The sequence below is a fragment of the Protopterus annectens genome, chromosome 2.part1 (assembly GCF_019279795.1).
Source record: "Protopterus annectens isolate FY-2018-M chromosome 2.part1, PAN1.0, whole genome shotgun sequence".
Lineage (NCBI taxonomy): Eukaryota > Metazoa > Chordata > Ceratodontiformes > Protopteridae > Protopterus > Protopterus annectens.
The window spans coordinates 1878655507-1878668466 of NC_056729.1; the positions used below are offsets into that span (position 1 = coordinate 1878655507).

The 12960-nt window shown below is 41.6% G+C and overlaps 1 protein-coding gene across 1 annotated transcript in view; it reads right to left on the reverse strand.

Moving 5' to 3' along the window:
- LOC122795057 (PC-esterase domain-containing protein 1A-like) overlaps positions 1-12960 on the reverse strand; it is a 239306-nt gene that overhangs the window by 221005 nt on the left and 5341 nt on the right. The window contains exon 2 of the mRNA XM_044063633.1: positions 3356-3448. Within this exon, the coding sequence (XP_043919568.1) occupies positions 3356-3431 (76 nt within the window). The 5' untranslated portion in view covers positions 3432-3448. The remainder of the gene's footprint in view (positions 1-3355; positions 3449-12960) is intronic.

Consider the following 12960-nt stretch of genomic DNA (forward strand, 5'->3'; position numbering starts at 1 on the left):
TACTGCAGATACAAATCATTCTTCGTCACTTTTTGCCAAGATTTTCACCAAGTCTCTCAGGTACTGACAAATCATTCTTGTACTTGGCTATATTCAAAGCCAGGATTTTCACTAGCTCTTTAAAGTGCCGACATAACTCGTGCTGCAGGATCACATCTGGTTAGCTACATTCAAAGCCAGGATTTTCACTAGATCTTTCAGGAACAACCACCATTCCTGTGCTGCAGGGTCACGTATGGTTACATATATCCAAAGGCAGGATTTTCACTAGATCTCTCAGGCACTGCCATCATTTGTGCTACAAGGTTGCATCTCGTTGTCTATATCCACAGCCAGGATTTTTACCAGGTCTTTCAGGCAGTGATCACCTTAATCATGCAATGAAAGAATGGTGGTAAGTTGCCTATACTGCTAGAACCACATTTAAGATCCAGTTTTTTGAACCCTGCACAATATAGGTAAATCTACTTTAAAGCTCAGATGTTATCCTTCTGTGCTGTCAACCCTCTAATATCGTCAGGTGAGAGGACTAATGGCTGTTCCTAGAACAGGCTTGAAAAGGGCAGCTCCTTTTCCTTATCCGACTCTGGTTCTTTGTAATCATTTACCATCCCTGATGATGGCCTGTGTGTCAGGAGGTGCCTTTGATACCACCTGTTTCAAGAGATTTATTTAAACTCTTAAGGTACTTCCATATACAACTACCCTGTTATAGCCCCATCTTTTTGTGGAAAAAAGTGTGGCACTACCACTGCACTAATCTCCTTTACCAACTCGATCAACTATAACCGCAACAATAATTGCCTATCATCAGCAGTCTTCATTGACTTATCTAAAGCATTCGACATGTTTAACCATAAACTTCTTCTACACATACTAAAATCTCTCTCACTTGATTCTCCGTCCTCAACTTGGTTTACATCTTACCTAGAAAACCGTCAGCAAGCAGTTCTCTGGAAAAATGTATTATCTAATCTCCTTCCTATTTCTTTAGGTGTACCTCAAGGCTCTAATCTTAGGCCCCCTTCTATTTTCTATCTTTATTAATGACCTCCAATCAGCTATCCCAAACTCAACCTGCATCCAATATGCAGACGATTCTACTATAATCTGCACTGCTAATTCACTTAATGAACTCCAGTCACTCACCCAAAAAGCTTTTACCACTGTTGAACAATGGTTCTGCGACCGTTGCCTACTCCGTAACGCCAAGAAAACCAAACTGCTATTGTTCTCACCTTCCCATAAAACTGCCACACTCAATTTAACTCTTACTTCCGCTGACAACACCCTTATTTCTCCAGAACTACTAAACTATTAGGAATAACTATTGACAATAATCTCAGCTTTGACTCCCACATCAACAACACTATCAAATTAGTTAATAAAAAAATCGGATCCCTTTACAGAATCAAGCCCTTCCTTACACCTGAAGAAAGGGCCACCTTAGCCAGATCTCACCTTATCTCTACTCTTCTATATGCTTCCCCCATCTACACTAATCTCTCCAAAAACAATCTCAAGAAACTAGCAACATCTTACTATAACATTGCTAGATTTGCTTCTGGATCCCCATTTAGAACTCACCATTGTCTGAATTTAAAACTACTAGGTTGGCTTGAACTTCCAAACCAACTCATTCTGCAACAGTTCTTAATAGCTCACAAGATCTTATACCATCCAACAACCTGAAACATCTACGCTCTTCCAACAAACTACTGATTAATATAACCAAACCCTCTAACTCTGCAGGTGACTGTCTCTTTTCCAACTCTGTTGGAAAAATGTGAAACAATCTACCCTCTGATATCACATCTTTATCCTCTCTCCCACTTTTTAAAAGACAGTTGAAAATTCATCTCAAACACTGGCTTTGCTCCTGCACCAACCCAGCTTAACTCTTCCACTTCCTCTCAATCTAGTCTTCTTCCTTAATTCTTACCATCTCTGCTCCCTTACCCTTGTAAGGTCTACCGATATAACAACTTTATAGATATGTTATCCCTCACATACTGTATAACTATAGCACTTTATTTAAGATATTCTGTTCATTATATTTTTGATTTTTGCTCCGATTGTATTTGTGTACTTAGTGTAATCACAACCTCTTTCTCTACCTGTTTTTATTGTATTGCCTATCTTTGTTTAAACTTATCATAACCATTGGAGCTTTTCTCCCTGGGCCTCTACTGAAAATGGACATATATCCAGCTAGACTAGCCCGATCAACAAATGTAAAATAAAATAAATAAAAAAATAAATAAATAAAATTTCTATACAGTGTTAAACCATTCTATTTTACTATTAGGATACTGCTGTCTTATTTTTTATTACTGCAAAACATTTAGTTTTAAGCTCTATAAATAAATAAAATCAGGATATCAACATCCAAGAGAGTCCTATGCAGAAAGTGCTTCACAAGTTACTAATGCTGAGAAACTTGTTTGATAGACAAGATTTCAGCTCAGTGTTGCTGGCATTTATAAAACTTCTCGGTTTTGGTTGCCAGCATTGAAACCTGAAAGCAGTACTAAGCCAGTGCATACTGAAAGGTGAAGACTGAGCCTGGGAAAGCAGATCACAAACTAACACAGATGCACTATCTCAGAGATCACTGTACCTTGGAGCAAGGGGAAATACTCCAAGGCACTGGAACCAGACTCTCTCTCTCTCTCTCTCTCTCCTGGTATAGATTCTCCACAGTCACACTTTCAATCTTGCTATTCTGACGCTCCCAGCTGCTGTCCTTGAAATTTAAGGAAGTCATATCAAATACTGCTTACATGAAAACTACAAGTTTTATTCCTAGGTATCAAATTCCATTTTAGGAGGCTGTCTATTAAAAGGTTGGGGAACACAAAAAACTTAAAATTTGCATGCTCTTTTCCTTTAAATTTATTTTCTGAAGGGGGGCAAGCCACCCTGCACCAAGTAATGCCCCCCACACTCCGGAACTTACACAACAGCTCCTACACAGCCATACTTTACAGAAAAGGGAATATTCCGAGAAAAGGCAATCCTGGACTTGGTATAGGTAAACATGAATTTCTGGTCTTTCAGTTTGCACTTCAGAACATGGCAATTCGAGTCCTGACGTTTCAAAAGGTCTCCAATTTAGGATGCAGGCAATACACAATAAATGGGCAGAACACACACTTAAATGAACCTGCATTCAGTTTATTAACTCACAATTAAATAGATACAGAGCAACTCCCCCAAAATGGAAAAAATATGCCAAAGGGATCATTGCCTGCAACTGTTAAGTTTCTTAAATACAGTGACGAGTTAAGACTCCAAACAACTAACGATTACCCAACAATCTTAAAGATATATTAGAAAGCTAAAAAAAACTCACTTGAGTCACCTAGAATCACCACAAACTTGTTGTGCAGAAGCTGACGAATCTCCTCTTGGGTGAAGCACCTCACCATTGTAGCAGTACAGGGTCCTGTGATTAAAATAAACACAAATGCTTTAGGACAAACTTCAAAGACTTTCCTCCATGATATTACCTACAAGATGCACAAACCTGCACCTGATTTCTAACTTCTGTCTCCTCATTCCATACTATATGAAAATGTGTACATGAAGTGATCCAAAATACTATTAGAAACTTGGCTGTTCCAACAACTACTTATCAAAAGAAACTACAGTTGTGTAAAATCTTACCATAATGGTAGATGTCCTCTTCACTGTTGTATTCATTACAATAGAGATCCCTGCCAAGGGAGGCCCAATGTCTAGCCAGTATACCAAAGCATTTAGGTTGCTTTAAGGTATGCTGTACATCACGTGTATGCTCCTTGTATAGCGTAAAGCATAAAGGTGACATCCGGACGTACTATACTCAGAACTGAGAGCCCCAGTAGGAATGCCATTACAAGGAGTAGAGAGGTAATCGGTACATCCAGAAGAGAAATGGACCAGGGGACAGAGGGAGGGAGAGACTACTGCAACAGTGAAGAGGACATTACTATTATGCTAAGATTTTTCACAACTGTACTACATCCTTCCATTTCACTGCTGCAGTACTCACTACAATAGGGGGAGTGCAAAAAGCAGTAATGCTGCTCAATGCCAGAAGTCTAAACCTCAAAATGCACGCACTCGAGGCACTCCTCAATATGGAGAAAATAGATATATGTGCAGTAACAGAAACCTGGTTTAAGGCTCCAGAGAGCACCCCAGCACTACCAGGCTACAACTCATACCATACATTTCGGCCACAAAACCCACACCGAAATACAAAAGGTGGAGGAGTAGCCATATTCATCGAGGATACCCACACCTCCAGGTTAGTGGCACAGCACAATGCTTCAGAGATCATCCACGTGCGACTAACAACGGGCAAAATTGCTATTCAAATTACAGCTTGCCACAGATCACCCACCATGTCCCAGGACCTCCACTCCACATTCCTGGAAACACTGGGAAACAAAGGTCCTACCAAATACCCTGATGTTGGGTGATTTCAATTATCCAAACATTAACTGGGAGAACTACTCAAGTACGAACTCCCTAGCCCAACATTTCCTAGAATTTATAAACTCAAATGCCCTGGATCAACTGGTTAACACCCCCGCCAGAGGTGACAACATACTGGACCTGATCATCACCAACATGGGCAACCGGTGTTCCACAGCAGAGGTCAACCCCTAGCTGGTTAGATCTGACCATAAACTAATCACTCTGGATATCCACATTCCACCACCACCCCCGGTCAAAGAAACCACAGTGAAAAACTTTTCAAAAACAAACTTCACGTTACTTAAGACAGAGGTGGGAAGTTTCAAAGCTCCCATACTAAAGGATAATGCTGTCCAAGCTGCAAAATCCTTTACTAATGCACTCTACGGGCACTTACAAGAATGCCTGGATCGTGCTATCCAAGGAAACCAGTCTGGTGGACCCCTGCCATAAACAAGCTATACAACAGAAGTAGGAAACTAGTACAGAAAGAGTAAAATCCACAGAAGGGAAGACATCCATGATCAGTATCAGCAAGAAACTACGTTCCCTCATAAAATCATCCAAGGCTAGCTTCGAAAGAAAAATTGCCATGGACTCCAAAGATAACCACAAGGCATTCTTTAGCTATGTCAAGAATCTAAGTGGCAATTCTCAGATCTTCTCGGAGTTAGTGCAGAATGGCACAAAATACACTGGACTGACTGATATAGCCAACATCCTGGCAGACAGGTTCAGTGCAAATTTCACCCCCCTCTCACCCCCAAAAGGGCCCATAACTATACCAGAAGAATGTAGTGCCCCTGAAATCACAGGCACTCAGGTTAAAACAGCCCTCTCCAAAGCCAAAAACATAGCATCAATGGGACCGGACGGTGTCCCAGGCTGCATCCTACACGAGCTCAAAGATGAACTAACCCCTCACCTAAACACACTGTTTAAACTCAGCCTCTCCACAGGCTACATGCCCACAGAGTGGTGCACAGCAATGGTTATTCCGCTCCAGAAAGGTGGAGCCACAACGGACCCTGGGAACTATCGCCCTATAAGCCTGACTAGCATGGTCTGCAACACTATGGAGTGCATCATCATGGATCTCATTAACAGGAGACACTGGAAACCTCCAAACACTGGACCCAACCCAATTCGGCTTTGTTCAGGGCAGATCATGCCTCCTAAACCTGGTGGACTTCTTTGAGACCGTTATCAAGGCTATAGACTAGGGGAATGGTGGTTCACACAGCCTACCTAGACCTCGCAAAGACCTTCGACACTATTCCCCACTCTGGTATTACAGACAAGCTCACCAGCCTGAACATAAACCCCTGTCACGAGATGGGTTGCCAACTGGCTCATGGACAGAACCCACATAGTAAGAGTTGCAGGACCTAGGTCTGACTCTAAACCTGTTACAAGTGGTGTTCCCCAGAGCTCAGTCCTAGGACCCCTCCTGTTTGGCATATACTTCTCAGAGGTACAGGCAAGCACAGGAGGATTACGGCTCACTAAGTTCGCAGACGACTGCAAACTAGGGGCTATAATTGACTCTCCGGCTGACACAGACATCCTCCAAAAGGGTCTCACCAAGACAGATACCTGGTGTCAAAATCATGGTCTCAAGCTAAATGCCAAAAAGTGCACAGTCATCCCCTTTGGAAAAAACAAAGTACCCACAAACTACAACATAGGTAGTTGCCCCCTAAATACAGAAGACGTAATAAGGGATCTGGGGACCCAAGTAGATAGTAACCTCTCCTTTGATAATCACATTGCCAAAGTGGTTAGAAAATCCTGTGTGGCCCACCTAATCGCAAAAGGGTTTGCATCCAGATCGAAAGAGGTCATTGGGCCCCTCTACGCATCACTCATCAGACCCATCATAGAGTACAATGCCCCATTTGGGATGTACCTTACAAGACACCTGCAACAACTGGAAAAACCACAGAAGTTCCTCACCAAGAGGATCACTAGTCTCAAGCAGATGCCCTATGCAGCTCGACTGAAGAAACTCCAGCTGTACTGTTGCATACCGCCTACTCAGAGGTGATCTCTGCCTGACATACAAGGCCATGTCCAACCCAGAATTGATGGTCATGCTCCACCTAAAGAAAACCATATCCCCTCAAGCCACACGCTCCAGGGATCTAAACCTCACCACAACAATAAATAGGACGTGCTGGAGGGATAGATTCCTGTCCCAGAGACGTCCCATGCTCTGGAACAAGATTCCAATCTACATTAGGCAGTGCTCCTCACTAACCCTCTTCAAGAGAAACCTTGACAAGTGAATAGGAAACAAAGTTTACCCCAGGGATCACTTCAATGGCTCTGCTGGACAGAGGCACAGGGAACTAATCTAAGGGGCGGCGAAAGCCAACACATTCCGGCTAGGCTTATAAATGCCTTCGGGCAGACAGCCTAGTACCTACCTATGAACCTAAGAGAGGGAGGAGGAAGGACCTGCACAGGAAGCCATGAAAGATGGCACTAGCAAAACCAGCTCTTGTTCTGGAAATTCCATCTAACTTGTAGTGCTCGATAAAGGCATGCACAGAAGTCCAGGTAGCTGCCTCAAGAATAGGGTTAGTATCCAAACCCTTAAAAAGCACCAGAAGCAGACCTAGCTCTAGTAGAATAAGCCTTAACAGAAGAAAGGCTCTTACCATGAAAGGAGCAACAAAAAGAAATGGCTTTAGAAATCCAAGAATAAATAGTTTGCATGGACACAGCCAATCCTAAGGACCTAGGATGAAAGGAAACAGAGTTGATCAGACTTCTGAAAAGTCTTAGAAAATCAGAGCTGTCTATGCACATCCAACGTGTGCAGCACCTTCTCACTAGCAGATTGTGGAAGTGAGCAAGTCAGACAGAGAACTCATTCACCACTCTGGGGAAAAAAAAGGATTAGTACGAAGGGACACACTGTCCTTATGAAACACCAAAAAAAGGGGGAGAATAAGCATTAAGTGCTTGAAACTCAGACAGCCATCTAGCAGAAGTACGGGCTAACAAACAGTCTTCCAAGAGCAATCCTGCAACAAAGCTGAGGCTGCTCAAAAGGAGCCTGGGTCAATTTCTCTAAAACAAAATTAAAATCCCAGGGAGGAGGAACAGGCTTCCTGGGAGGGATACTATGAAGGACACCTTTAAGGAATTGTTTAGCTTCAAATCTAGAAGCTAGAGATAATAAAGGCAGAGAAGTGGACCTTAGACGGCTAAGCCAACCCAACATTGGTTCTCTTACCTGCGCGAATTGCCCAAAGGAACATCCACAGAAAGTGGATGCAGGTTACGAGAAAGAAACAGAAAATCCCTTCCAGTGGGATAAGTAGGATTTCCTAGTAGTAAGTTTCCTGGCCTCCTGAAGGACCCTAAGCACGCCCTCAGAAAGAAAGAGTACTAATGTGGAATCAAAATCCTATTACCACAATATCAACTGAAGACTGGACAGGTAGGGAAAGATGAGAGATCCCTCGTAAGCCCCACCCTGTGAGGTAACTTGTGATGACTGCCCTTGGCTAAATGCAGAAGAGGAGGGAACCAATGCTGTCTCGAACAAAATGTAGTCACCAACAAAATTTTGACAGCATCCTGATCTATTCTGAATAGGACTTTTCGAATGAGGGGAAAAAAAGAAACATCCTCTTCCAAAAAGAGAGGGTGCTCACCTTCCAAACTTGTCTGTTCAGAGGGAAGGCAAAACGATCCATTTGAGGAGCACCTCACTGGTGAACAACATCCAGGAACAAATTCCCTATGAAGTATCCATTTGTGGGATTGTGTTATGGACCTGCTCAGAGAGTCTGCCATAATGTTTTCACCTGAAGGAATGTGTACACCGCCTGAAGAGTTACTTGGAACTGAATAGCTAGTTCCCGCACTAGGAGTGCCAACAGGCAAAGATAAGACCTTCTCCTCCCTATTTGAGGACATGCCACATCACTGTCATTGTCTGTAAACACCTTGAGAGGTCCGGGGGAGAGAAGGATGAAAGGCCTGAAGACCCAGCAAAATGGCTCTCATCCTTGAAGTGGATATGGTTTCTGTTGATGAAGTAGCCAGACTCCCTGTACCTTTAGGGAGCAGAAAGCTGTCCCAATCTCACGTCTGAGGGGTCTGAACAGCTCCCGAGACGGAACAGGTAGTTACAAAAAAAGCCATGGATTGACATAGTCAACTGCTGAATCCACTACTTAAGTTCCTGCTTGAGACATGGAAGAGGAAAGTACAGTTGTGTACACTTCCCAGGACATAGAAAACTACCTCACTAGCCATCAGCTCATACTTAACCCCAACAAAACCAAGTTAATCGTCTTAAATTACAATAAACCCAAAACATGTCTAACTCCACTTTCTATCCTTTCCACTAATGGAACCAAAATGGATCCCACCAGCCAGGCCAAACTTCTAGGTGTTACAATCGATAAGCTAAGGCCCGGCACCCACATCTCCCTCACCATCAAAAAAGTCCACTCCAAACTTGGCACCCTTTGCAGAATTAAACCTTACCTTACAAGCAACACCAGACTAGCCACTGCCCGCACACAACTACTCTCCACCTTCCTTTACGGTTCCCCTAGTATTTACAAACATTTGTAAATCTGACCTAAATCTGGAATCATGCTACAACAAAATCGCCAAGTTTGCCACAGGCCACCCTTACAGAACCCACCACTGCTCTGTACTCTCCCAACTTAAATGGTTAGAACTACCTAACCTTCCAACATTTAACCAGCTGTCCATAGCCCACAATATAATTCACAAACCTAACAACTTGCCTGGTATTCACCAATCTAGTCCAACCCAACAGCAATCCTAGAGTGCCAAGATCCTCAAACTACTGAAAAGATTACCCAAACCAACACAGGGCACCGCCCTTTTTCCCATAAAATCGCCACACTGTGGAACACACTTCCTCAACCTATGGCTAAAAATCCCAGCATTCACGAATTTAAAAACCTCTTTAAGGAACATCTAGCAAAACACTGGCTCTGCTCCTGCCATACTCCTAGTTAAGCTACCTACTACTCACTTAAAATTACCCTAAACTAGCTCATTCTCACAGCTACAACTATTAACTGCTGTACGCTATCTTGATTCTACATTTCAGTTAGCAATGTATACACATATACTGCTTTGTCTTTAGCTGTTATGTAGACTCCATTTCTCTATCTTGCAATTACTGTATCACACTGTTCTCATTTAACTCATGTGGCCAGTTTTTATCACCAACTCTGCCATTTTTTTTTTAAATTTGTTAATTTGCTAATTATTGTTACATAACCAATTTCTTTACTGACTTGCTTTGTACATTGTTGATTAATACATGTTCAATTTAATTGTTTAATTCTGTCTATTCGTATGTATGGAGCTTTTCTCCCCGGGCCTCCACTGAAAATGGGTCTTATGCCCAAGTTGGACATTACCCAGTAAAATAAATAAATAAAAATAAAAGATAAAAAAATCTAGAAATGTCTGAGAAATAGGCTGCAGGAACACACTTCTGGTGCACAAAAAAATCTTGTACTGATAATTATGTGAAAAAAGCAAGAGGCACACGTACAACAGTCACTGCTCAAAACTAATGCCTACACAATTTAAAACTAGTGCCTATTAATTTCATCAGTAGCAAAAAAACGTGCTATTAGAATTATCAGTGATTCACCATCAAAAGTAAACCTCAGATGTGACTCGTCATAACTTCTTAAAAACAAATCTCCCTCAAATATATGCAGTACTAGGGACCTAAACCTTGTCACCACAAAAAACAGAACATGCTGGAGGGATAGATTGTCCCAGAGACTTCCCATACTTTGGAACAGAGTACCTATCTATGTCAAACAGAGCTCCTCATTAGCACTCTTCAAGAAAAATCTTGATGATCGGATGGGTAATAGGAAATTCACCCTGGGTATAACTTCTGTGGTCCTGCTTGACAGGGGCACAGGAAAATAATTTTCTTGGGTGGCGAAAGCCAGGGTACATTTTTGGCTAGGCTTGTATATGCCCTAGGGCCAATAGCCTAGTACCTACCTATGACCCTATGAACCTATAAATTGTTTACAATGCTTAATGATTTAAAGAACTACAAGTCATAAGAGCAGTGGAAAAAGTAATTTTGGTGAACATACTCCAATCATTTCACTATAACTCTCTCTGGTGACCCGACATTGCCTTACGTCAAAGAGTACAGAGTATGCTATAAAAAGAAAAATACAATTAATAACAAAGAAAAGCATCCATAGTGTAATTATCAAATGACTACTGAACAGCAACTGCAAAACACTCCAGAGAAAACATACACCTGAAATCAAAATAATTCAAATATTTGTACCCAAGTGTCATTTTTACCCCAAGTTTCTGTGTTAAGGTCAGCAATACTAGCCAGAAAGATGGACAGTAAAAAATGTCATTCTGTCCGAGGTCTCCTTTATAACCAGGAGTGCAGCATACATTTCCATTTCCACTTAACCTAACAGTGCAACTCACCTATACCTCTCAACACACATTTAAGGAATTAAATGTTCACGTGTTGTTCCTACTTACTTTAAAGAGGTTTTCAAAAAATAATCCAAACTTGCAACCAGATGGACATGTAAATAACTACGCATTTATAAACCATGCATCTGAATAAAGTTGTGAACGTATATAGTATGATCAGTAGCATGCAGGTGAATTTGCAGGATTCAACGCCAGACTCACAGATCTCGACTATACAGACATGCATATCCAAAAGCTGCGGACTTGACCAAGACTTAGGGTTTCTATGTAATCTGATGGACTTGTGGCCAAAATCATAAAGTCATGCAGCACGAAGTCCATTACTTCACACATGTTTTCCGTCATCACGTTCTACAACTTTTACTAGCAACCACAAAAATTAGCAAAACCTCAGATACAGATAGCATTCTAGTTTGGATTAGCAGCCTCACGTGCATCCAGTTTTAGGCAAATGGGGATATAAGCAGGCACCATTGGTGACCAACGTGCAATGTCTACCAAGCACAGTCAAATTAAACTAATCCATACGCACAGATTTACACAAACAATCCAAAAAAAATCAGCAAATCGATTGTCTGGTGGAATGAACTGGTTAACATTAAATCTTAACTCTATACTGGATGAAGCTATGAGCTACTTTATCAATGGGGCTACTCCCATTAGACAGAACAGAGCAGACTAATTTCCATCCTATGTCAATAACACTTTCCTGATCAACAAGATACAACTTGCGTCACCTCCCTCACTATAAATCACCCATCATCTTTATCCCGCTACAGAAATTTGAAAAACCTGTACAAGCATGAATCGCAGAGTACCAACAGAACAGGTAACGCAAGCATCTAAATGCTGCTGAAACAATATTCACACGTTATTTCATCCTGGTGAACCCCCACTTCCCTTTCCCTTACCCAAATGCATCAGATAAAGATGCTGCTGAACTGTTCAGACAGCATGCCAAAAAATCAGCACCAACTATTCAAATAATGAAGCAGAAGCGACATCTATTCCCTGCTCAACCACTGCATACAATTCTCCTTAAAAGAAGCCAGTGTCTTTTGGTTATAACTTTCTAAAATTAAGGACACTACGTCAGATGGGTTTTCTCCCATATTCACTAAAGTAGCTGTAAAATTCCTTGTTCTTACCACTAGCTTTAAAGAAATCATTAGTATATTCTATGCAGAATGAACCTAACTTAGGTCTTCAGGTCTTCCTATCCACAAGGTAGTTTCTTTCCCCAAAGGAAGCAAACCCAGGTGTTAATGCTTCATTTTGCTGAGTTCTCCACTTTTTTTTTTTTTTTTTTGTTTCCCAGCTAAGGTTGCCTTCTCTGCAATATCTGCGTGCCTTTTCTGGGTCACGTGGGTTTTTTACCAAATGCTTTGGTTTCCTGCCATTTCCCAAAGACACTGTAGATGAATTTGTGATCCTCTAAGCTTGCCATTTTTTGCAAAAATTATCTTCAAGTTACCACAGTGGATGCTAGGACAGACTCCAGCTCCCCTGTTAACAGTGAAACGCAGTGAGTACCCAAATGTATGAACAAATAAATGCAATACTAAAATTATATTATCTGTGACCCACAAACAGTTCACAGAATACATTAATTCCATCAAAAATTTCAGTGCTGAATGCTACTCTTGTAAGGCTTCTCTGTAAATACTGCTTTGCCAACATCCCCAAAACAGGAAGGCAGGCCCTGACAAATAACATGTCGTAACAATGTACTTTTCGACCATCTTAAAACATCAGCATCATTAGTCAACCTCCTATTCACATTAGCAAAACAAACAAGCAGCAAAAATATTTCACTCAGTAGCTGCTTTTCAGGCAAAACAATAAAGCCTTGAGCAGGGCAAGCTTAGAAAATTGTGAAAAAACCCACGGACGGCTCAGCAAACTTCAGTTCACTTTATTCCACAGAAACACAGCACATTAACACTCCATACATTTTCGTTTTAAAAATCACTTCCTCAGATGGGGGCCCCC